The sequence below is a fragment of the Schistocerca piceifrons genome, chromosome 8 (genome assembly GCF_021461385.2).
Source record: "Schistocerca piceifrons isolate TAMUIC-IGC-003096 chromosome 8, iqSchPice1.1, whole genome shotgun sequence".
Classification (NCBI taxonomy): Eukaryota; Metazoa; Arthropoda; class Insecta; order Orthoptera; family Acrididae; genus Schistocerca; species Schistocerca piceifrons.
Window position 1 is genome coordinate 429,214,734 of NC_060145.1, and position 25,768 is coordinate 429,240,501.

The 25,768-nt window shown below is 39.9% G+C and overlaps 1 protein-coding gene across 1 annotated transcript in view; it reads left to right on the forward strand.

The window, feature by feature from the left end:
* LOC124711225 (serine/threonine-protein kinase Tao) overlaps nt 1–25,768 on the forward strand; it is a gene marked incomplete at its 5' end in the record, with an annotated part of 153,862 nt that overhangs the window by 111,625 nt on the left and 16,469 nt on the right. The window contains 1 exon segment of the mRNA XM_047241184.1: nt 11,353–11,565. Within this exon segment, the coding sequence (XP_047097140.1) occupies nt 11,353–11,565 (213 nt within the window).

A 25,768-nucleotide genomic window follows, 5' to 3' on the forward strand; every position in this document is an offset into this window, starting at 1 on the left:
TAGCTCCTGTTTACCCAGTGCTGGACATCGGCCACGTGGCGACAGTTACTCGCCGGTAGTGCTTGCGCCTTGTGTTGGACTCTGATTGCTGACAGCCAAGATGGGGCAAGCCTTGAGTCCATCTTCTCTATGCAAGTTCTTAGGGTGTTCAAGTATTTCGATGGCCTGTCTGATTTTGCATTTCGTCATAATAAGCTGCTTGGCCAACACACAAGCTTTGCTGAATTTTCTTTTCCGTAAGCTTGCTGAAGTTCTGCCACTGCAAATTTTTTGAGTTGCTCTAGACGAATAAAGTGCTCGTGTTCCTGAATGTGCATTGCTATTGGCCTGTCAGTCTCGCCGATGTATGCCTCTCCACATTTGCATTCCATCTTGTAAAGACCTGCAGTGGGTAATGCATCCACTATGTTCTTAGTGGAGCCTAGCATGTCCTGGATCCAGCGACCACTATAGAAGACTGGTTGTGTCCCACCTCGATGAAAGTGTTTGCCTGTTTGGTCAGTGAAATTTTTCACATAAGGTAAGCGCATTGATGGCTGCAGTTGGTCTATTTCTTGCTTATTTTGCTTATGAGTATCCATCAACAAGGCTGTGTGGATCAACTTATAGCTGTAGCCATTGGCTAGAAACGTTGTGGGTAGCCTTTTAAACTCAGGAGTTATGTTTTGAGCATCACTTAGGTGCTGCGCGCGGATTGCCAAAGAATGGGTGACAGAGTTCTTCTGTGCTGGGTGGTGGTAGGATTGAGTGTGCAGATACCTGTTTGTATGTGTAGGCTTGTGATTCATTTTACACACATTATCACAACTTGTATGCACTTTGCTGATATGCAGTACCAGATTCAAGTTACACTTCTCCAATACAAAATTATTCATTGACTTTATCATGCCTTAGTATTATAGTAGAGTTAAGAGCTTTGTTAACCAATATCTCAGCATTATACTCTTAACATTTCTAAAAAGTGTGGCGCATTACAGTGAATCCAGAATTGCTCATCTACTTTGTATCTTTTTTTAATCATTTTCTTCCATTATTTTAAATTTTTAAGTAAAAATGCCCAGCTCAATATGAGTTGTATATAAAACCGTGAAAAGTGATACACAACAAGTGAAGACATCGAGCAGTGTTCAGCTAAGCCTCCAACGTTTTCCAGCCATCAACAACAGGTCCAGTCCACTTTTTTGTTGAATAGTTGGCAGAACTTGTCGTATTTATTTGATATTTTCTTAAATGTAAAGTACTGCTCTTCAAAATATGACTTCAGTGAAATACTATAGTTTTTATCTTGGAAAAAAAAAACAAGAGAAAAAGGATTAAAAAAACAATGGTCAATCAGCCAAATCTAGTGCCTTGCCTTAGATTTGATCAAAGAAAATGTCTGTTTTCTGTTTATTGCATAGAGAAATGTAACTGCTTGGAATGCTAATATCGCTGTAGTTGTGACATCTAATGTTTATCAACATAGATAAGAAATTTACATGATGCATCACATCTGCAACAAAAGAAATGTATGAGACAGATGAAGCACTGTATAACTTACAGCATCTCAAACCTGAAAATAGAATAAGAAGAAACTAGAGCTGTAAAAACATTACTGAGGCCCTTGGCCATTGAAGTACAGCCAGGATGTAACCCCGAGGATATAAAGGAGAAAACCTACATCATTTGGTGAAATAAAAATATTTCTTCATGCCTATAGTATGTTTTAAACAGTTATTTGCTTTTAGATATTCCTTCTTCAGTACTTTATAAATAGCTTCACATGTTTCTGGTGTTATTTTCATCAATGTGCACTGTGGTATTAAAGTTCTATATTGTAAACTAGAGTAGCTTTCTCCTGTTGCAATAAATCATGGCACTATGATAAATCTTTCTTTTCAAGATATTTCATTTCTGAGATGATTGTTCTGCCTCATAATATGAGGAGCCACTTTCATGAGCACATACTGAAATGTACTCTTGTCGATTCACAAGTAATTTTCATACAACTTCATGTCCTCAACTTGCAGCCGCTGTTACAAATTTTGTTGTATGTCTTTCGCATCTTGCCATGAAACCCACGGTTTCACCCAAATATATTTCCTTTTTCTTTTCTCCTGTTGCTCTTCACCTAATGTAATGATAATGCAGCAGCAATATGTGCAACTGCAAAGTGTAGTAGTAAGTCTTCGTCAGCCATTCTTAAAGAACTGTGATGAAGTATTTGATGACTGTGTAAGAGTCCCTTTTGTGCTGTGTCAGAGATCTTTGTCAAAGAAATATTTATAATGTAATACCTGCCCAAAATAGTAGAACTCAGTTTGTCCATTGTTGAGCAATTTGTGAAGCCATACTATAACTGTTAATAAATAACTCCTGAAACCAGTAACTATTCTTCCATAGATTCATTTTGCATATTTTTATGACCTTGCTTATTGGCGTGAGATTTTCTATCTTAGCTTGCTTTTCTTAAAGGTCTCAGCACTCAGTATTTCACTAGGCTCTCCTGGAAATGGTTCAAAGTGGGAAGCATAAATTACAGAAATAATTAAATATGGTACCAATTCAGGGAGAAGAAGCTTTGCTGGTGTATACACTGAATGAGGTGGTTCGGTGGTTAAGACAGTGAATCTGTGTTTTGCAGGAATGGGTTTCAAATACCGATACAGTAATTTTGGTTTTAGTTTTCCATGTGTTCCCCAAATATATTAAATGCTGGTGTGGTTCATTTTATAAAAACATGGCTGAATTTCTTCCTCCTCTTGTACTGAATGGGATGTTAAGTCTAAAATCTTTGTTCTGTTAGATATCTGGTCATGGCTGTATGAACATGGGCGCTTTTAGCAATTCTAAACGAAAGTAACCGAATGGTAAATATAATTAATGACTTTCCCCACCGATATTTATAAAATTACACGAGCTCCAAAATAATGTCAATCATCATAATGGACTTAATATTTCACCCAGTGATGGAAACAATATTTAAAATGGACCAAAGTTACACCACACAGCACCCTCAACTTATTTCTCTTCTATGTTGAAAAGTGTTCTTTTGTTTGGACTAAAAACTGCCAGAGCCACAATGCAGTGAACTCACGAGCATTGTAGTGCAAGTTTTGATCTGCGTATTGCCAGCCGCTTTTTCTTTCGTACCTAATCAAATCATAGGTAGAAATGTTAGTTAACTGTGGTAGCTTTGAAAAACAAAATTATGGCAGCCTTTTCCAATGCTGCAGAGAAAGAAATCAAAAATATTTTCACACTTGTTCTCATCTATTTTCTGCTTCTGGCCTTCCCAACAGGAAGCCGAACTTGATGTTGGCATTTTCGATCATGAGTGAAAGCTTCAAAAATCATCAAATAGGTAAAAGTATTTACAGAGACAAACACTCCAAAGTAATTAAGACTTTCTCAATTAAGATAGTTGCTAAACTAATTCAAACTAGATGCACCTAGCGTGAGAAGCTGCCACTCCTCTTCCTCTGCCATAGGTAATGGATTCTCATTCCTTTTTAGATCCATCCCCCACCTCACTCGCCTATTCACCCTATCTGCTACCTTCTGCCATCACTTGTTCTCTGGTGGCTGTTTTTGTTTCATCTGTTGAAGCCTATGAAAATCTTTTCAGTAGAATGTTTATGTTCTTCCTTCAGTAAAACAAATTCCGTGTTAGTTGATCCATAATTTGTTTTTGAGATCTTTATTTATCATTTTTGATTTGATTAGTGTCATCTACATCCAAACCCAGATTGTCCATTTTTGACTGAGTAAATATTGTGGAACTTTCACACTTGTCCCATTGTGTCAGAGTTATATTCCAAGCTTGTGCAGTCTGATTCATACACATTTCTGTTATAATAAGGAATTATAGCTTCTTCTTCTTCTTCTTCTTCTTCTTCTTCTTCTTCCCTTTAAAAAAAGCTCAAATTCTTTTGCAAGTGAAAGTAAGAGTTATGGTGTGGAAAGAACAGATAGCAGTGATGGGTAATGTTTCTTAATTTGGAGCACGTATTTGTGTAAAGTTTGATTATGTATTGATTGATTGATTGTTTATTATTTTTTAACTAATTTTTTAAAATTGGTCTAGTGCATAGTGTACAATCAATATTGGACAGTCAAAGAAAAGTAGCAATAATACACAGTATTAGCAAACAGTAAGCCAATTAAAATTAGCTACGTATTCTTACAATTTCAAACAGTGGAAAATCCAGGATGGAATAATGACAATATTATGAAAAGGATAGTTGTCACTCACCATATAGCAGAGATATGGATAGGATTAACAAAAAGACTGTCAGCAAGTAAGCTTTCGGCCAAAAGACCTTCATCAGAAATACACACACATTCATGCAAACGCCTCTCTCTCTCTCTCTCTCTCTCTCTCTCTCTCTGTGCTTTATTATAAAAGCCTTTTGTTTAGTTTTAAGTATTGGATACATAGCAGTTTTTATTTCTTCTGGTATCTTATTATGTAGTGTTACACCAATGCTATTATTTTCCTCTGATAGGCTGTTGTTCTGTGGCAATTTTTATGTATATTTGATTTCTCTTTAGTACAATAGCAGTGTAAATTTCTGATCTGTAGTAGTTTCCTTGTTTTCAAGAGGTGGCCTCAAGTGGACAAGATAGGTTCATAAATAAATAAACTTGGAACATTCAGAACACAAAGCTCACTAAAATGAGATTTACAGGATTCCTTATTAAGGGCATGTGTGTGTCCTAATTTAAATCTTGCTGATCCCACACACACAAATTTTGACACTTATGTTTTATAGGGGATCATTTTTTAATTGTGCTTGAATAGACATTTGATTTTATGGAGGAAATAAATGAAAGTTTTCAAAAACTGCTTTTTCAGTACTTAAAGTGAGTTTGTTTTTGGTGAACCAGCCAAAGTCTTTTCATAGAACTTTCTGGTGTTGACTGCAAGGTTTCTGGGCTGGATCCAGTAAGCAATATGCCGGTGTCATTGGCAAACATGGTAATTTTTTGGGGACTCACATATTCAACAGTCATTCACATAAATCAAGAAGAGTAGTCGACATAAGATTGAGCCCTGCAGTATGCAATATTGTATTAGTAATTTGCTAGAAATGGAGGAGAAGTTGTTTCTTGTTTTATTCTTCGTATTAAATTCAAACTGAAGTGATCTTGTGCCTGCAGTTTTTTGATTACGAACACAACCAGGTATGTGCTGCACCTCATACTCCTTATTTCTAATTTTTTTTAGCGTAATGTTATGGTCCATTACATTGAAGGCTCCTGACAGGTCTAGAAAAATAACTGCAGCTAGTTTATGTTGATCAAGGGATTTTACAGCACAGTCTAAGAATTCAAAAATCGCTATCTGTTTAGATTTAGACTTTCTAAAACCAAATTATTCTACAGTAAGAGGAGAATATTTAAAGCCTGTCATAAGAGCTTTTCTAGAATTTTTGTAAAGGAATGTGACTGTGACACAGATCGGTAGTTTGATATTTTGTCTGAAGAATCTTATTTTAACAGTGGTGAAAGTTTTGCTAATTTGAGAATATCTGGAAAGGCACCAGTTCCTAGAGAGAGGTTGAAAACTTTATGAAGGACACTTGAAATTGTAATGTTTTGCTAACTAGGAGTCTGTAAAAACTTAAAAGCTATCTTAACCATGTTGGCAAAAAAAAAAATTAATGCACCGGCAAGATTCATGATACACTGGATTTATCTTTCTTTCGTGTGATGACTATTTAAACTTGGAAATTAGAGAAGGAAAGTTGCTATTCACCATATAACAGAGATGCTGAGTTGTGATGGGCACAAGAAAGTTTCACTCAATTATAGCTTTCGACCATTAAGGCCTTTGTCACCAATAGACAATTGGTGACAAGGGCCTTAATGGCGGAAAGCTGTAATTGTGTGAATCTTTTTGTTGTGCCTATCATGACTCAGCATCTCCACTATTTGAGTAGCAGCAGCTTTCCTTCTCTAGATTAGATCCAACAATGGAAAATCCAGGATGGAATGTAACAATACGAGAGAAGGAAAGTTGCTACTCACCATATAGCTGAGATGCTGATTCACGATAGACACAATAAGAAGTTTCACACAATCATAGCTTTTGGCCATTAAGGCCTTTGTCAGCAGTAGACACACACGCACAGACACACTCACGCAAGCGCAACTTGCACACACGTCTGCAGTCTCAGAGAGCTGTAGTTTGACTCAGCATCTCCACTATATGGTGAGTAGCAACTTTCCTTCTCTAAATTAGAATAGATTTACTTTCATTCCTATTGATCCATAGTGAGGATGTTCTCCAGGATGTAGAACATGTCAGAAAAACAATAATACTTGACAGATATTTGCAACTGAAACAAATAAGTTAATGGACCTTCCACAGGTCCCAAGCGGAACGATACTCATTTTTTTAATGAACACTATATAAAAGAATCATTTTACAAACAGTAATTTACTAAGATTGCATTAATGCAATGAATTTAAAATTTAAAAAAAAATGTTTTTTTTGTTTATAAGGTAATAAACATATAATAGAACTTTTACAATACTTATTTACAATGAGCACATTACTGCACTGAAATGGTGCAAAAGTTAGATTGTACACACTCTCTCTCTCTCTCTCTCTCTCTCTCTCTCTCTCTCTCTCTCTCTCTCTCTCTCGCACACACAAATCAATGCAGTAGAAGGAGTTGGCCACCAATAAATCCCTTAGGCTTCTCTTAAACTGAATTTCGTTGGTTGTTCAGCTTTTTATGGCTGCTGACTTGTCATTGAAAATGTGTGTTCCTGAATAATGCACACTTACAAGAGTGACTTTAAATCGTTGTGAAGATTATTCTTATTTCTAGTATTGATTTGATGAATTGAGCTGTTGGTTTGAAAAAGTGATATATTTTTAATGACAAATTTCATTAAGGAAAAAATATATTGGGAAGCAGTAGTTAGTATCCCTAGTTCCCTAAACAGGCTTCTGCAGGATGTTCTCGTGTTCACATAACGTATAACTCTTATTGCATGTTTTTGTGCCTGGAAAACTTTAGCTTGGCTTGATGAATTACCCCAAAAAATAATCTCATATGACATTATGGAATGAAAGTAAGCATAGTACGCCAGCTTTTTCATTTTTATATCCCCTATCTGACACAATTCGCATTGCAAATAGAGATTTGTTAAGATGCTTCAGCAGTTGTGTGGTGTGCTCCTCCCAGTTGAATTTATTATCAAGCTGTAATCCCAAGAATTTAACACTGTTCACTTCTTCTATCTGCTTGTCATCATATGTTAGGCATATAATCGTGGGACATCCCCTTAAGTTCTGAACTGCATGTAGTGTGTTTTTTCAAAGTTTAGTGATAAAGAAATGGCTAGGAACCAGTGATTAATGCCCACAAATATTTTATTAGCTGATCGTTCTAAGACTCCACTTGATTTGCTATTTATTGCAATTTGTATCATAGGCAAACAAAACAAACTTGGCATCTGGTAATGTTACTGATGAAAGGTCATTGATATACACAAGAAAAAGTAAGGGCCCTAAGATGGAACTTTGAGGGACCCCACATGTAATTAGTTCCCAGTTGGATGATATCTGATACCTTAATACATGTCTCTTTCCTAATAACATCCTTTGTTTTCTGCCAGATGTATAAGATTTGAACCATTTTTGCAGCATTTCCTGGTATACCACAATATTCTAATATACTAAAAAGGATATTGTGATTTACACAGTCAAATGCCTTTGACAGATCACAAAATATACCAGTTGCCTGCAATTTTTTGTCTAATGAATTAACTACATTTTCACTGTAAGTGTAGATAGCCTTCTCAATGTCAGAACCCTTCAGAAATGCGAACAATGTTATTTGTGATAAAATGGTTATAAAGCCAATTGTACATTACCTTTTCTAAAGTTTTTGAGAATGCTGGTAAAAGTGAAATTGGACGGAAATTCGATGTTATTTCTTTATCTCCCTTCTTAAACAGTGGCTTAACTTTAGCATATTTCAACCATTCAGGAAATATTCCACTGATAAATGACTGGTTACACAGATAGCCTAATATGTTACTTAACTCAGATCTACATTCTTTAATTAACTTTGTTTATATTTCATCATACACACTAGATGTTTTTGTTTTTAAAGATTTTATGATGGACATTACTTCTGCTGGGGTAGTAAGGGTCAAATTCATATTATGGAAGTTACTTGAAATGTCTGGTCTGAGATATTCTATAGCAGCATTTACAGAACCTTAAAACCCCATCTTTTCAGTAACAATTATAAAATGATTGTTAAAAAGTTCTGCAACACAATACACATCTGTCAACAATGTATCATTTACTCTTTATGCTATTTGTCCCTCTTCATGTCTGGTTCTACTGGTCTCCTCCTTCACTATACTGCATATTGTCTCTATTTTGTTATCTGATACGACTATCTTTTCCTTGTAATATATTTGCTTTGATGTCTGTATTACAGTCTTCAATATTTTGCAGAATTTCTTGTAATATGCTATAGCATCAACATCGGAACTGTTTCGGATTGACAGATACAGTTTTCTTTTTGTTTTACATCACACCTCTGTTCCTTCAGTAATCCATGACTTATTTGTAGACATTGCTCTAACCTTGGTTAGTTTTGGGGGGAAACAGTGTTCAAATAAGGTAAGCACTTTATTAGCAAAAGTGATATTTTTCAATCATGCCATGAGCACTGTAAACATCACTCCTGTGAATATATCTGAGGAGTGTAATAAAATAATCAATTTTTGGTGTATTGATTACCCTCTTGAGCTCGGATTGCTAATCTGAGATAGCTCTAAGTTGTTACATTCCATCCTGGATTTTCCATTGTTTGATAAACTTGGAAATTTACTGAAAGTAACTGTAATAAATGTGGTACAGTAGAGTCTGACCATCCTGCTTACAGTGTTTCTGTGGACTTGTCAATGGCTCATGGTATCGCGAAATGGATCAGTAGGCATTTGATAGGTGGTAGTTGCGGAAGTTCAGTCAGTTTTAGTATGTCAAACAGCTTGTTTTTAACTCACTCAATAAGTGCTACTGCGCACATGTTTCATAAATTAGTGACGGTTCTTCTTACACATTAAAGTGTGTAAAACTAAATTACAGATAGAGTGAAGTGGCACTGTGGTTAGCACACTGGACTCGCATTCAGCAGGACGACAGTTCAAATGTGTGTCCAGCCAACTTGATTTAAGTTTTCCATGATTTTCCTAAATCACTTCAGGCAAATATTGGGATGGTTCCTTTGAAAGAGCGTGGCACCAATGACCTTGCTGTTTGGTTAGTTTCCCCAAATCAGAGAACCAACCTAAATTACGGTGTCAGCTAAACGTTAACACATGTCTTTAGCGAAGAAATGAAAGTACTTGTAAGGCGAGTCTCTTCAAAACATAGCAAGTAAGGTAGGGGGATTAGCATAACAAGTGTTAAAGACTGAAGAAAATTTAGGAAAACTCTTGAAAGCCAAATAGTGATGATTGATGATAAAAAGAACTGAAAATATGTATGACTTTGAAGAACCCTAAAAGTGAAAACTTTTCAATGCTTTGTGGATGTGGTTTGAACAGGAGAGTAGAAAAATAACTCTGTTATCTGGACCAATCATTGTTTGAAAAATTAGATGGAGACAATGTAAATTGAAGTTTATGGCGAGTGAAAGGTGGCTATATGGGCAGAAAAAACTACATGGCATTCAAAATGTAGTTAATTCCAGCGAGAAGCTGTCAGCTGGCGAAACAGCTGCCAATGAATTTGTCCAAAATTTGAAAACATAGTTAAAGAGCTTAAACTGTTCACTGATCAAGTGTCTAACATTTATCAGTTTCACTTACTGCAAAACGCTCCCTACAAGAACTCTCCCTGCACAAAATGAGTCAGTTGTATGTCAATGCAATACTGTAATCATGTATGTTCAGTTGTTAAACTTTGAATCACAGTAATATCATTTTACTGTGCGGCACAGACATATTTTACATTACAGGCTGTACATTAAATTTGGTGTAATTTTTTTTTAGTGTGTGTTGATGTTTTCTTTCAGTTTTTTTACTGTTTTAACATGGAACCATTTTTCAGAAAGTATTTCCTGTTGAAAATTAAAGTTGTACCACACTGTACTGTGATACTACAGGTCAATGTTCCTCTGATAGTCCCACCTCTTTTTCTTCCTGACCATACTGCCAGTCCTGCAGAAGTCAGATTACTGAGTTTCTGATATAATTAATTTGTGTTTCACATTGATAAGTCTCTCTCTCTCTCTCTCTCTCTCTCTCTCTCTCTCTCTCTCTAGCACATGCGCCCACATGCACACACACAGCAGTGTGCACACAGTTGGTTATTTACTCTCTGTGTTATCATTTGAATTTGACATCAGTTTTAGCAACAAGCTGTTGACTTTCTTTTCTGAAATTGTAGTTTGAAATCATCTTTCTACTGGAATAGATTCGTACTACAGTATTGTGATGATATATACATCTTCAGTAGCATTTTGCTCCTCTTTTAAGAACATAAGTTTTTCCTATTATTTTTGGGCAGAGGTTTAAAGTATTTTGTAATCCTGTAACTTGCTAACTTTATAACAAAAAATTGTCATCTGTATGGATTAGTTGCTAATAAGAGACTACTGACAGACAGGAGCTTAAACATTTTTAAAATTCTGACTGATGGAACACCATACTAAATGCTACACATCATTATAGTAAGAAGAAAAGTCAACTTTGCGTAAATGCTGGTCATAGCTGTTGGCTCGGAATGCTTTCAGTATAAAGACAGTAAATTCATGGTTACTGTAAGCTAAATACCACTTTTCCTGAGGATTCTAGTGGTGACAACTCCAGTGTAAACTATCTCATGTGACTGTGGCTAAAGACGACTATTTTTTCACAGAAGTTCTCACTGATGTAGGGTGACAGGAGGAGCCCTTCTGATACACCTCACAATATCCCTACCCTTTGTGACTTTCTTAATTTTAAATGAAATGCCACTTCTGTCTGATCTCTCTACATTTCTTTGAACTTTCATTTTCAGATAACTGACCTTAAATTTAAGCAACGAAAGTGTTTCATGTTTTTCTCATTGTTGGCCCGATAAAATCATATTGGTTACTTTGTTCATAGCATTAGACATGCATAAAAATTCATTTTTTTTCCAGCATATGGTTAAAATAATTGCAACTTTGATCAGTTGTTAAATATGAATTTGATAATCCAATTTTGCTTTCAGTTCTCTTGAAGATAATCATTTTTATGTTTGTAACTGAGCTTTGGTTAGGCGTCTTTTTCTGCCCCACAGTAACATCTTCCCTCATTAAAAACTGGATATTTTGTTAAACAATTAAAATGTGAACCTTTCTTTTACAGCAAAAAGAAATGCAGATACGGAAACAGTTTAGGGAAACATGTAAAATACAAACTCGGCAGTACAAGGCGCTCAAAGCCCAAATCCTGCAAACAACGCCAAAGGATGAACAGAAGGCAGTGATAAAGAAATTAAAGGAAGAGCAGCGGCGAAAGCTTGCATTGCTAGGTGACCAGTATGAGCAAAGCATAGCTGAAATGCTCCAGAAGCAGTCGGTAATTATCTGGAAAAATTTTTTATATTTTACTTTACAGGAAAAGTATGAAATTATTACCTACATAATACTCTAAAATTTAAATAGAAAGCGTATCTATGTTCAAGTAGATCACATGTGGCAGCCATTACTTGACGCCGATTAATTTTTCATTATGCATGTCGTTTACAAGTGCTACTTATTAGAAAGATGTTAAGGAAGTGTGATTCCCTGGATGTATGTGAATATCTATGTTGCACTGTTTCCAAATGACCTCTGGCATACTGGTGTAATTGTGTTTCTCACTGTAGAACAGATTTAAACTATTTCATACTCCACAGATATTTGCTGAAGATGTCAGTAGGCAACACACAGTGAGTTCCGTGAGGTAGCAAGCAGTGTTTTTCTGTAGTGGTGGACGAAATGCAAATTGCATTCTCAGGCATTGTCTTTAGCTGTTACTACCCACACTGGAGGAAGCCATGCTCAGCTCGCCTAAGCATACTGGTTCAGTACACAGTGATACCCCTATTTTACATTTTTACATTACCGTGGGGTCCAGACTTGAAAATCGCAAAATCGAGGAAAATGCAGAATCGAGGAAAACATTAACGCTCCCAAAATACAAGCAAAAGCAGATGTAATTGGTGTGTGTGTGTGTGTGTGTGTGTGTGTGTGTGTGTGTGTGTGTGTGTGTGTGTGTGTGTGTGTCTATATATATATACACACACACACACACACAAAGATGATGTGACTTACCATACGAAAGCGCTGGCAGGTCGATAGAAAAACAAACCACCACATACATACACACAAAATTCAAACTTCCGCAACAAACTGTTGCCTCATCAGGAAAGAGGGAAGGAGAGGGAAAGACGAAAGGATGTGGGTTTTAAGGGAGAGGGTAAGGAGTCATTCCAATCCCGGGAGCGGAAAGACTTACCTTAGGGGGAAAAAAGGACAGGTATACACTCACACACACACACACACATATCCATCCGCACATACACAGACACAAGCAGACATTTGTAAAGGCAAAGAGTTTGGGCAGAGATGTCAGTCGAGGTGGAAGTGCAGAGGCAAAGATGTTGTTGAATGACAGGTGAGGTATGAGTGGCGGCAACTTGAAATTAGCGGAGATTGAGGCCTGGTGGATAACGGGAAGAGAGGATATATTGAAGGGCAAGTTCCCATCTCCGGAGTTCGGGTAGGTTGGTGTTAGTGGGAAGTATCCAGATAACCCGGACGGTGTAACACTGTGCCAAGATGTGCTGGCTGTGCACCAAGGCATGTTTAGCCACAGGGTGATCCTCATTACCAACAAACACTGTCTGCCTGTGTCCATTCATGCGAATGGACAGTTTGTTGCTGGTCATTCCCACATAGAATGCATCACAGTGTAGGCAGGTCAGTTGGTAAATCACGTGGGTGCTTTCACACGTGGCTCTGCCTTTGATCGTGTACACCTTCCGGGTTACAGGACTGGAGTAGGTGGTGGTGGGAGGGTGCATGGGACAGGTTTTGCACCGGGGGTGGTTACAAGGATAGGAGCCAGAGGGTAGGGAAGTTCCACCGTAACTACAGCCTTGGCTAAATGTTGGCCATGATAATTTGTAAATGGAAACTTGCCAAAAAGTTCATAGAATATTAGTTCCACATATGGTTATCTGTGCCTAAAGAAATTACTGAGTGGAGATTTGTTTTGAACTGCAAATCCCTCAGGGCTACAATTCGCTAGATACCATCATCTTCAGCTAGGACATGTAGTGCAGCACCTCAAAGCTAAAGGGCAAATGACAGTGGATGGAAAATGTCGTGCCATTTACTAATCATATACTTTTTTTAAAAAAAAGTAGGGGAATCAGCATCTGTGATGTGCAATTTTTTTTTTTAGGAAATGAGCAATTTTTTGATATTACCTGTGGCCATGAAACCTGTAAATTCAGAACACAATAATATCGTGCTAACTAAAATGAAAAGCCAAATTTTGAGGATCAGGCCATTGAAGAGGAGAATTTCTTGGCTGCAACCTGAGAGTGCCAGACTATATACCTGTTTTATCATCACAGAGCATTTGATTTCACTGTCCTCCTATATCTACCATTTACCATCCTCATCTTTTTAGAAATTTGGAAGGGGTCTGGCAAAATTTGCTAGAGGGGACTTGACTTAACTGCTCCAAGAATTTGGCTTCCTCTGGTTCGGAGCTGGAGTGCTGCATTAAATCTCATCATCTTCATCACATGCAAGTATGCAAGAAATCACTGAGTCATGGGTTCAGTTTCCCATTTGTGTAGGGGTTTCTTCTTTGCCCAGGGACTGGGTGTTTGTGTTGTCCTCATCATTTCACCATTATTCAGGAAAAGTGGAGTGCCTGAACCGTGAAAAGATTGGGATTTTGGATGGGTACTGATAACCGCACTAGAGTGCCCCACTAACCAAGTATCATCATCATCATCATCATCATCATCATCATCATCTGCATACAAATTGCTAAGCAACTGAACCTTGTTTTGTTTAGTTGTGGTATATTGCATTCTCTGTATCTCAAAATAGTTGGCATGTAAGTTTAAGAGGAAGTATTGCAGTCAGAACAACTTTCATACATTTTATTTTAATGTTAGTGCGATACCATATACTGTTCTTCAGACATACATTCACAACAGAAGAACTTGGAAACATTAAACAAATCTCATCTTTAAATTTCAAATAAGGTGAGTAAATTTGTTGTGTAACATGGTTCCTAGATGTTGATCTCTACCTTTCAGATGGCTCCATAAATACATCTGTCCATATCAACTGTGCCAACCACCAATAGTACCTCCACTTTGACAGCTGTCATGCATTCCATGTCAAAAATTTTCTGACATACAGCCTCACCATCTGTGAATGCCACATCTGCAGGGGAGAGCAGTCGAAATATACTGGTAACCTTACCAGTGTCTCTTCTGATAGGTAATATCCCATCTGGCTGATCTGTAAACAAGTCTCCCATGCCACCTGCTGCTCTGACACCAGTAAACCTGTTGACCAGCCACTGACGCGCACCCCTGTGATCGTCCAGTAGCACCTTTCCTTGAAAAGCTCAACCCCATCCTTCACCAGGGCTTCGATACCTCACTTCATGCTCTAAGATGAGGGCTACCGTATGCAAAATCTACCCACATTCCCCAAAGTAGTGTACCACCACCCACACCCTACAGAATATCCTTGTCCATCCTTATTCAAATGTTACTTTCAGTCCTGCACCCCCTTGTGTTGTTCGCCGATGCAAGACCTGTCCTGTACACCCATCCTCCATTTCCTACCACAGCCCAATCACAGGCATTTCCTGCCAAATAAAATGCAAGGCCACGCATGAAAGCAGCAATGTTATATATTAGCTATGGAGTAATTGGTGCACAGCATTCTATGTGGGCATGACAAGTAACAAGCTGTCTATGTGCACAAATGGTCACTGCCAAACTGCAAACTTGACTGTCCAGTTGCTGAACACGCTGCACACCAAAACACAAATGACTTCAACAGCTGCTTCACTATGCGAGTCATTTAGATACTATCTTCCAGTGCAAAACTCTCCAACACAGCCTTCATTCTTATAACAGTCCCCCGTGGTCTAAACCTGCCTCACTTCTTCTTTTCCTACTCCCTTTGTCCATACCACTCCTTCTCTGTCCAAGTAGGGCACTGACTTCTCCCACTAACCTTTATTTCCCCATGCAGTGTGAGCTGGATTGTGCATTGTTTGCAGCTCATGACGCATTCCCTGGTCACGACAGGCTCCATTACAGTAAGCTGCAACACCTCACAGGGCGACACAAAGATATCCTCCTTGCACTTTTTAATGTCATTTGGGCATCGGGTCACTTTCCTGATTCATGGAGTGAGGCAATTTTAATTCCTCTTTTAAAACCTGGAAAAGACTGTACAATCATAAGTAGTTACTGTAGTGTTGCCCTCACTAGCTGCATGGGAAACACCTTGAGGCAGATGGTCAACTGCTGCCTTCTCTGGATTTTAGAATCCAGGCAACTCTTAGTCACTTTCATTGTGGTTCAGGAGGTATCGCACCACCTTTGATAACCAGCTTTCCTACACCGGCTTCACCTTTTAGGTATATTTTTTGACATTGAGAAGGCCTACGATACTACTTGGAGGCATCTTATGCTCGACCAGCTTCACGGATGGGGTTTTTGTGTTTGTCTTCCCATTTTTATTCAGTCCTTCCTCTTGGCACAATATTTTAGATACCAAGTTGATGATGTTCTGTCTGATCAGTTTGTGCTGGAGAACAGTGTCCTTCAAGGGAGCAAGTGTGACTGTCTTTGCCATAGATATTAACAGCATTACGTCCATAGTGAAAAGTCCTGTCCAGTGTTCTTTGGTGTGAATGATTTCTCTGTGTTTTGCTCTTCTTCAAGCCTCGCAGTAACAACGTGTCAGTTGCAACTAACTCTTCAACATTTGGATGAATGGGTGCAGAAGAGCGGTTTTAAGTCTTCCACTGAGAAGTCTGTGTGTGTGTTCTTTTTAACCACTTTCGTTCCATTTTAAACTTTCCTGAGGTGAGGATGAGGGGCACTGTCCTTACTTTTAAAGACAGAGTGGGGTTTCTGGGCCTCATGAAGGGATTTTGTTTGCCACTGGGGCATTCAGAACAAGCCCCATACCAAGCCTCTTTGCAGGAGCTGGTGAACAGCCACTCCACATCAGGCAACTGCTACTTACGCTGCACCAGGTGTATAAAACACTGTCCACGGCTTACATACCCCCCTACCATACAGTTGCTCAGGCTTCACTAGAAAGGCTTTTTTGTAACTGGCAACAGACAACGGGGCCCTGTGGGATTCATCTACAGGATTGCCTTCTTGAGATGGGTGTGGCTGGTCTTCATGTTTTATATCACGGTGGGAGCAGATTTCCACCTTGGCTTCTCCGGAGGTCCAGACTAATTTAAAGACAGATCATAAGTCAGATTTTACATTTCAATCTCTGGTTTTTAATATTTTAAAGAGGCATCACAGTTTCACAATAGTGTACACTGATAGCTCCAAACAAGGGAATCCTGTATCCAGCTGAGTAGTTGGTGTGGACGATATATGACCAATTGTACTTGCTCTGACGACAAGGTAAGCAAGTGTCTGTATACTGGGTGATATGTCATGTAGAGACGGGGGGAAATGAACAGGCCAATCGGGTTGCCAAGGAGCCCTGTAGAGGACAGGACATGGCATAGTGTCGGAGTCCCTTACAGTCTGTTATTTCTGCACTACACAGGAAGTGCATGCAGTTGTGGGATGAGGAATGGTTGGCGGTGATGGCCATTAAGCTGCGGTAGGTGAAGTCAACAACCTGGCCGTGGTGTTCCTCCTGCCAGTTGCTCAGGTGGGATGAAGTGACCCCTCACATGTCTTAAAATTGAGCACTGCCCTCTCACACATAGCTTTTTACTTCGGCAAGAGTATCCCCTGTTTTGTGATGCTTGTGGCATGCAGATCTCTGCCATATTTTAATGGAGTGCGTTTTATACTGTGATTCAATTTTAGCTTATGCTGAGACGAGTGTGACTAAGGTTTTAAAGTTTTGTGATGTGTTTGGACTCTGTCCTAAATTTGTAGGCTGGAGATTTTAGTGTGTTGCAGAGTGGCAGGCTTCTCCTTTCTTTATTCTTAAGATCAACTAGCCACATCCATCTGCCATATTGTTTTAGCGCCTTATACCACTTTCTCCCTGTGCCGTTAATGTTTTACTACTGACGCAGTACTTCGTTCCATGATTCTGTGTAGGTACACACACAGTTTTCCAACTTTTGTTACCTGTGTTTTATGTTTTACATGCTGTTTTATCTTCTTGTTTTGTGTATTTTACTGACGCACATCTCAATCTGTTTTTGTCCCCCCCCCCCCCTTCTCTCTCTCTCTCTCTCTCTCTCTCTCTCTCTCTCTCTCTCTCTCTCTCTCCCCCCCCTTTACTCCTTTTCAACCCCTCTATCTTCTCTCCCCCCTCCTTTTGTTCATCTTCACCATTCTCTGTCTTTTTCTTCCTTGCCTTTTTGCCTCTTCAGTTCAGTCCCTCTTCGTCTTCCTGAATCTATTGTTGTACCCTCTGTATTTTTTTCATCTTGTTGTGTGGTCACAAAGTCATCTGTCCAAAGACTTCTCTCTTTCCTGCTACCCCTCCTTGCTCCATTCCCTACTGCCTCCTTATCTCTGACAACTGCTTTCACGACTACAGTGTCAATAATTAGTCTCACTGTGACCATGGAAGAGTGCATTCGGATGTTTGGTTCTGTGTGAGAATATGTGTACTCTTGCAGGAAAGAGAGCTATCGCTCAAAAGCTAGCATGACTGTTGTCTTCTTTTGTATGTTGCTATGCTCCATGCATCTAATCATTATAGGTGAGTGGTTGCCTTTACCTTAACTTGTCAAGTGGGTAGTTCGCATGCGCATGCCTCTTCCTCAGTGGGTAATGAGTGCCAGCGCACACTGGTACAGTGGTGCCGTGTACTTCTCTCACACAGAAAAGTTTTTGTTTTCAGATTTAAAGTCATATTGGGTGGGCATGAATAAAGTATATTTAAGAAGTTAATGAAATTTTTTTTTGCAATTTTGCAAGTTGTTTTCAGTGTGCAACATTTTAACGCAAGGTGCTGCACGCAGGAAAACTCTGCATTCTGCACACCAGTATGTCATTTGTTTGTAAAAGCCTTTTCTCGTGCACACCACACACCTCCTTGTTGGTCTTTTCTTTATTGTGGGTGACAGGTGGTCTGGAAAATGCCTGGCTGTAAGGTGTGTTGCTTTCGGTGTCCTTGGTGTCCTTCCTACTGAGGGCCTTTGTTGTGGTGAAGATACGGCCAACTGTTAGCCAAAAGTAATATAAAGCTCATTCTACTTTGTTCACCACCATGACGCTTATCCAGAACATATGCATTGAAGCATGCAGCATCCAACAAGTGGCAGAAAAGCTTCTGATAATATTTTTTTAGCCTGCTTCTAGTTGTGTTATAGCTGTGCAACTGAGATTCGCACCTATCCACACCTTCCGTGTTCTTGTTGTCAATGACAACGCGTGGCTTTTCAACAATCCCCTCCTTTGAATTTGCAGTGATAAATGTAACATCATGGAAGGTGCTGATCATAACATTGTTTCTTTCGTCCTTTCATTTCATTACCATATGCTTGCTTCTGTACCCTGTTATGTACTCTCCTTTCTTCAGTTTTTCCTTTTTTACAAAGTCAAGGAACCCCTTTCTGTCTTGTTGCATTGTGCCGACAATGTCAGTGTTATTGTTGGCTAGTTTGTGTACCAAATCTGGGATTTACCAGTTGTCAAGATAAATGCAGTAACCTATCCCAAGTAGATCATGTGCTAGCTCAAAAACAATTCAAGAGATTATTGTTTGCTGTGAACAGTGGCTACCATAATTAGTGTCCTTTCCAGTGAAAAAATAATGTCCCACACATTCCCGCAGCTGCTTCCGCAGAGTTCGCTTAATTTGAGGCCAAATCTGCTGCATTTTGATAGAATAAATTGCCTCCATCCAAGCTGTCCTTCTAAAGCAACAACTATTCATAAACGGTGATGTTCCTTTCTGGCATGTATACAGATCTGAATTTATGCCGCAGCTTCTCCATAATCAGATGAATTTTGAATAGTTTTCACTGAGGTGCCTAGTGGATCATATGAGGTATTGTCAACAAAGTGGAGGAATTTCAATAAAAGATGAAACCACTTTTCACTCACCAGTTTTCTGAAAAAAGGTGTGTCAAGTGATTCTCTCTTTGGAAAATACATCTTGTGATGTGGTTTGTGAACAATTGCTTGAAGTATGAGCATTCCAATCAGTGTTTTTACCTCATCCCTTGTAGCATCCTGCCAGCTGCAATACCTGAAGCATGTTACTAAATTCTGATGAGAAGCTATGAACTGTTGTGCATATAGTTTTGTCTGTTCAGCTATTGTTTTGCCCAAAACATCATTCACAAGACACAAAACAACTCATCAAATTGTATTGTTTTAGAGGCAAAACTGTACCACTGAATAGATATTGATCACGCACTGAACAAGCATGTGCAAATGCAGTAGGTACTATTTGCTGTAGTAGTGTCTCGTCATCAAATGTTTTTGGATTGAAGTCGCTTTCACTAGTATCAACATCCATATTTTGAAAACTTTCAGAACTGTCAGTGAAATTATCATCACTTTCAAAGGCAGCTGCTCTATCTTTGAATCTGATAAACAGCTTCTTTTCGCCATTGTAAAACATCACTCACTGGTGCGGTGGAAAACCCAGAATACACAGTATTGTCTGAAGAGAACTGCCATATAGTGGTTGAAGCTCAACTAATACCGCAGTTTCAATGGCAGAGTGATAACTCGTCAGTCCCTCTAGCTGCTGGCCACAGAATGCAGTGGGCAGATATATCCCTCCAAACCACTGTGAATTAGGAGAGCACGTACAGATACATCCATCATGCCCATTTAAAGGATTACATTACATATTGCTCCATATAAGAATTTCCAGCATTGTTAGCCTGATAAAAGTGTATTTATTTCCTGAATAGTTTTAGACAAATGTTGGGATGGGTGGATGCTTCAGTAAAATCACAGATGATTTCCTTTTTGGTGCTTGTCTATCATGTGAAGAATGAATCATGAATCATGAATACTTATAAACTCCTTTCCTCCCATCAACACAACCGCCCCCCTCTCTGTGCCCCCCCCCCCCCTCTTACACACACACACACACACACACACACACACACACACACACACAAAATAATTTTTGCTGCCGCAGGCTGTGTCTTGTCAACCTGTGCATTCTTTCAAACAGTGGAAACTCCAGGTTGGAATATCAAAAATTACTTGTCATAAAGATGACACATTAAGTTACAGACATGCACAACTAAAGGCACTTACGCATTAGCTTTTAACCTCAGCCTTTGTCAGGAAAGGAAACTCATGTTCATTCGCACACGACCGCCATCTCTAGCAACACAGACTGCAATGCCAAGGCTGTGGCCAAAAGCTGATGTGTAAGTACCTCTTAGTTGTGCGTCCCCAGGGGTTCAGCCTTTGGTTGCTGGGTATGGGCTTGGCGACCCAGGATCCTGAGCCGGGGACTGGTAACTGCCGTCAGTCCTCTGTTACTGTAATCTCTGGGCATGCTTCAGTGACCAGTGTGCAGCACAGTGGTGGAATGCTGTGTGTTTCGAAGAATGGGGTCCTTGTCTTCACTGCATGGACCACGAGAGAGGTACACACCTATTTTTTTTAAAAAAAAAAAGAAAAAACTTCAACATAAAGGTGGCTACGTACTGATGAGGTAAGTGGCTGCCCCCCACACCCCAGTTGTGTAAGACGTGCTCAGGCATGCTGGGCTCTGCCTGGGTCAATGATTGTTTCCCTTGCATCTCGTGGGATCCCTATGGAATGGTCTCATCAAACTACCAATACCAACAGCACAGATGGACTGTCAGGTAGTACCTACACCCTCTCATCAGAGAGAGCTTGGTTAGTCCTCCCAAAAAGAAGTCTCAGAACTATAGTACCAGGGCATTAGTGTGTCACAACACTTGCATTGTAATAAAGTGAACAGGACTCTGAGGTGGTCTCCCCTTTCTATATTCACAAAGCATTGGGAAGTATTGCTGGGTCCCTAAATGGTGTCAAACAACTTTGTAATGGAACACTTCTAGTTTAAACTGCTAATTCAAACCAAGCTTCTGGGACCTAAGGCCTTAGGTGACTACCCAGGTGAGGCTGAGTTGCACGAGGAGAGTTATTGGCAGATTGTAAAAAATCTACAACATTTGTTGTAACGTTTACTACTCCAGAGTTACTTCAACATATCCTGGCAGGCTGTATCCATCTTAAAGTTCGCCCATTTGTTCCTAAACCAGTGGGATGCTTCAGATGTCAAAGCTCAGCTTGTCCATCCTCTTTCAGAATACTGCTGCATGGTGTGGGATCCTTACCAGATAGGACTGACGGAGTACATCTAAAAAGTTCAAAGAAAGGTAGCACGTTTTGTATTATCACGAAATATGAGAGAGAGTGTCACAGAAATGATGCAGGATTTGGGCTGGAAATCATAAGAAAGCCGTTTTTCGTTGCGATGGAATCTTCTCACGAAATTCCAATCACCAACTTTCTCCTCCGAATGCAGAAATATTTTGTTGGCACCGACCTACATAGGGAGAAACGATCACCACGATAAAATAAGGGAAATTAGAGCTCGTATGGAAAGATATAGGTGTTCATTCTTTCTGCGTGCTATACAAGATTGGAACAATAGAGAATAGTGAAGGTGGTTCAGTGAACCCTCTGCCTGGCACTTAAATGTGATTTGCAGAGTATCCATGTAGATGTAGATGTACCACTATGGGATGTAATGTGAGGGCTGCGTATGACAATTGTAGATGCTCAGCTCACGAATCGGGCAATTCATGTACACTTCCTTCGAAATGTTTAAACAGTCCTGGGATCACCCAGTGTGGAGCAGAAAGTGTGAGGTTTACAATAAGGAAAGGAAAATTTAGGAGTTGAAAGTCAAGAGACGCTTACCTTACGGTGATGGTAAAAAAAGGTTTCAAAGCTACGCAATCTCTGATTTTTGCTACTTCTTTTGCATAAGCCCTTAAGGTGCCAGTCACCTAGTGTGATGCCTCCACACGAACTCAGACCATAGATTCAACTACGATCACATGCACTTCTCATTGTACCTGTGGGGGAAACACTACACTTGAAACAGAAGCCGTTGGCAGTGGGCTTAGGACCTAAGCCACATACCACAGTCCACCATCAGAAGCCTGCTAAACCATCCCCTCAACCCAAGCAACCACCTCCTACCATAAGTTAAGAAAAATGTCCTTTGAAAGGTAGTTCCAAGTCAAAGAAAGTGGTAATTAAATCTTCGGGTCAGCAAGCTCTCTCCCTCTCTGATGGAGTCTATGCTCTTGAGGATTCCGACTTCCAGTCGGAGGAACCGGAGAGCTGGGAAATGGTTAACTTTCCCCCTGACCTCCCCAGTAAAGCACCACCTCCGAGGGAGAAAGAAAAGAACAACTGTTGATAAACAATGGTTTCCACAGGGATTTCCATGTTGCAGTGGAACTTAAATATATATCACTCACATTTGGAAGAATTGCAGCTCCTGATCCAGGAGAAATTGTTCTGCATCTGCTTGCAAGAAACATGTCATAAAGTCACCAACACACCTGCAATTTGGGGTTATCACTCCTACGGGAAGGATGATATTATTGAAGATAGGTCTAAAGGTGGAGTGGCGGTTTTCATTGATGACAGATGCCACTCCTCTCCTGTCTTACCACACCATACAAGCAATTGCCATGAAAGTTCTTGCACCCTTTAATATCACAGTGTGTTCTTTGTATCTTCCACCTAATGATTCTCTTTATGCAGATGCACTCTCATACGCATTCCTCATTGTGGGGGACTTCAATACACACAATGTGCTGTGAAACTCGGCTACCACTTGCTCCAGGGGTCGGATAATCGAGCGAGTCGTCCAGTCTGAGAGTATCTGCCTTATGCATATGGGTCAGATGACACACTTTTCCACAGCTACAGGGTCTTTTTCAACCATTGACCTTTGTTTTTGTTCCCCAGCTACTGCAGACTTAGTTCAGTGGCTATAGATTTACATTCTAGTCACCACTTCCCAGTGTGGATCCGTCTGCCGACTTGGACGGTGCCTGACAGGAGACAACGAAGATGGATGATACAAACAGCAGATTGGATGCTGTACAATCAACAGGCCATTTTTGAACAAAAGTATTCTGCATAGGAGACGGTGGCCTGTATCCTTGTGAGATCCCATGGGCCGCCGTAGAGTTCTTTCCCTGGTCTAGCAACTACCTCAGATGATGGCCTGTACCTTGATGGAATGATGCCTATCGATTGGCAATCAGGGCCAGATGAACAGCTCTGTGGAACTCCAAACACTGTTCAACTACGGAGAACCTTCAAGTCTTCAGATCTGCGAGAGCACTTGCGAGATGAGGGATAAAACAATGGAAGAGGGCTTCCTGGAAGGAATTCATGACTTCCATTAATTGGTCCACTTCCACTGCACAAGTTTTGGACTCAATAAGGCACATTTCAGGCAAGGGCAGTACACGTCCCCTTACAGGCTTGTCAAGTAACGCGATCTTCATGGACACTCCAGAAGACATGGCTCAGGTTTTAGCTGAACACCTTTTTACTGTCACTATGTCGTCCAGACAAGCTCCTGCTTTTCAGGTGTTCCGTAGGACTGTGGAGATAAGAAAGCTCAATTTCTTCTTACATAATGAGGAAGTCTACAACCTTCCATTCTCCATGTGGGAACTGTGGCCACCAATGTTGCTCCCGGACCTGATGAGCTCCATTAGGCCATGCTTTGTCGTCTTTGCCCTGAAGCGAAAGGAGAGCTCCTTTCTTGTTTCAATCAGATCTGGTTTGATTGGCAGTACCCCACTACTTGGAAGGAGGCAATATTAATTCCATTCTGAAAACTAGACAAGGACTGTAGAACCCCTAACAGTTACCAGATTGTAGCCATTACCAGTTGTACGGGTAAGAAACTTGAATGTGTGGTCAACCGCTGCCTCATCTGGCTGCTTGAATCCCAAGGTTACCTGAGCCGCTCCCAATGTGGTTTCCACTACTGTTCCACTCTTGACAACTTAATTCTACTGGAGATGGCAATACAGGAGTCCTTATGCCAAAATCATTTGGTTTGTGAGGGTTTTTTTTTTTTTTTTTTTTTTTTTTTTTTTTTTTTTTTTTTTTTTTTACCTTGAAAAAGCGTATGATGCTTCTTGGAGGTAAAACATCCTTTGCCAACTTCATGGGTGGGCACTATGTAGACTCCTCCTACTTCAATCCTTTCTAGAGGACCGGCATTCTCAATACATTGGAGATGCCCTGTCTGACTGCTATGTTCAACAGAATGGGCTCCCCTGAGACAGTGTCCTTAGTGTCACATTGTTTGCCATCACTATCAGTGGAATTTCCTCTGCAGCCAGGAGCCCTGTTAAATGCTCTTTGTTTGTGGATGACCTTGCAATCTTCTACTGTTCCTCTGTTCTTACAACAATGATGAGGCAGCTACAGCTGACCATTAGGCGTATGGAAACCTGGGCCAGGACAACTGGTTTTTCGATTCTCACTGGAGAAGACTAGTTGTGTAAATTTTTACCATGCTCATCAAAGTTTTAACCAACCAGTGCTCACAATGGGAGACAATATTATAGGTTTTCAAGCACTTTTTGAGCTTATTATTTGTCTAGAAATTAACTTGGCTCCCACACCTGAAAGATCTATAAACGAAGTCATTGAATATTTTGAAATGCCTTAGTGAAAAAATATATGGAGCTGATGGGTCCTGTCTCCTGCGGTTTTATAGGGCATTTGTTGAATCACATTTAGATTATGGCATTTTGGTCTACGGATTGGTCCGTACTTCCTACCTCAAGATTTTAGATGCTGTCCAACATGAAGGCATTCGGATGTCAACAGGAGTCTTTGGTACCATACCAGTTCAGAGTCTGCATGCAGAGGCTGGTGAACAACTACTCTGGATTCAGTAACATATCTTTTTGGCTTGGCAGGCACTGAAAATCTCTGTGTCACTTCATTAATTGGCATTTAGTGCAGTGGTCCAGCCCACCTTTGAACAGCTTTTCAGGAATTGTCCCCATCCAACCAAGCCATTTGGGATATGTGCTACACGCTATCTCCTGGATCTGTGAGACATCCAAATACATAGCCAAGGATGGAACGCGTTTCCGCCTTGATATCTTTAGAGGCCCAAAGTCATTTTTAAGCTTGACACGATACGAGAGAAGTAGTACTTCAGATTATGTTTTTACAACTTTGTTTTTGTTTGTTTTGAATACATACCATAGTTTTTTCTTTGTACAGATGGATCCCAACAAGAGAATGTCTTCAGTTGTTCTGCTGTTTTCCCTGATAGGAAAAGTGTCTTCCGGAACAATTTACAAATTATAATGTGGAATTATATGGCATTCTGACAGAACTGGAGAGGATTCACAGACATCACCAAACAAAGTTTCTTGTCTGCTCTGACTCACATACTGCATTACAAGCACTTCACCAAATGTGTACAGTAGTCCAGCTGATTCAGCTCATCCGCGACTCCTTACAGTGGCTCCAACATTGTGGTGAGGAGGTGCTCTTTTGTTGGGCACCTGG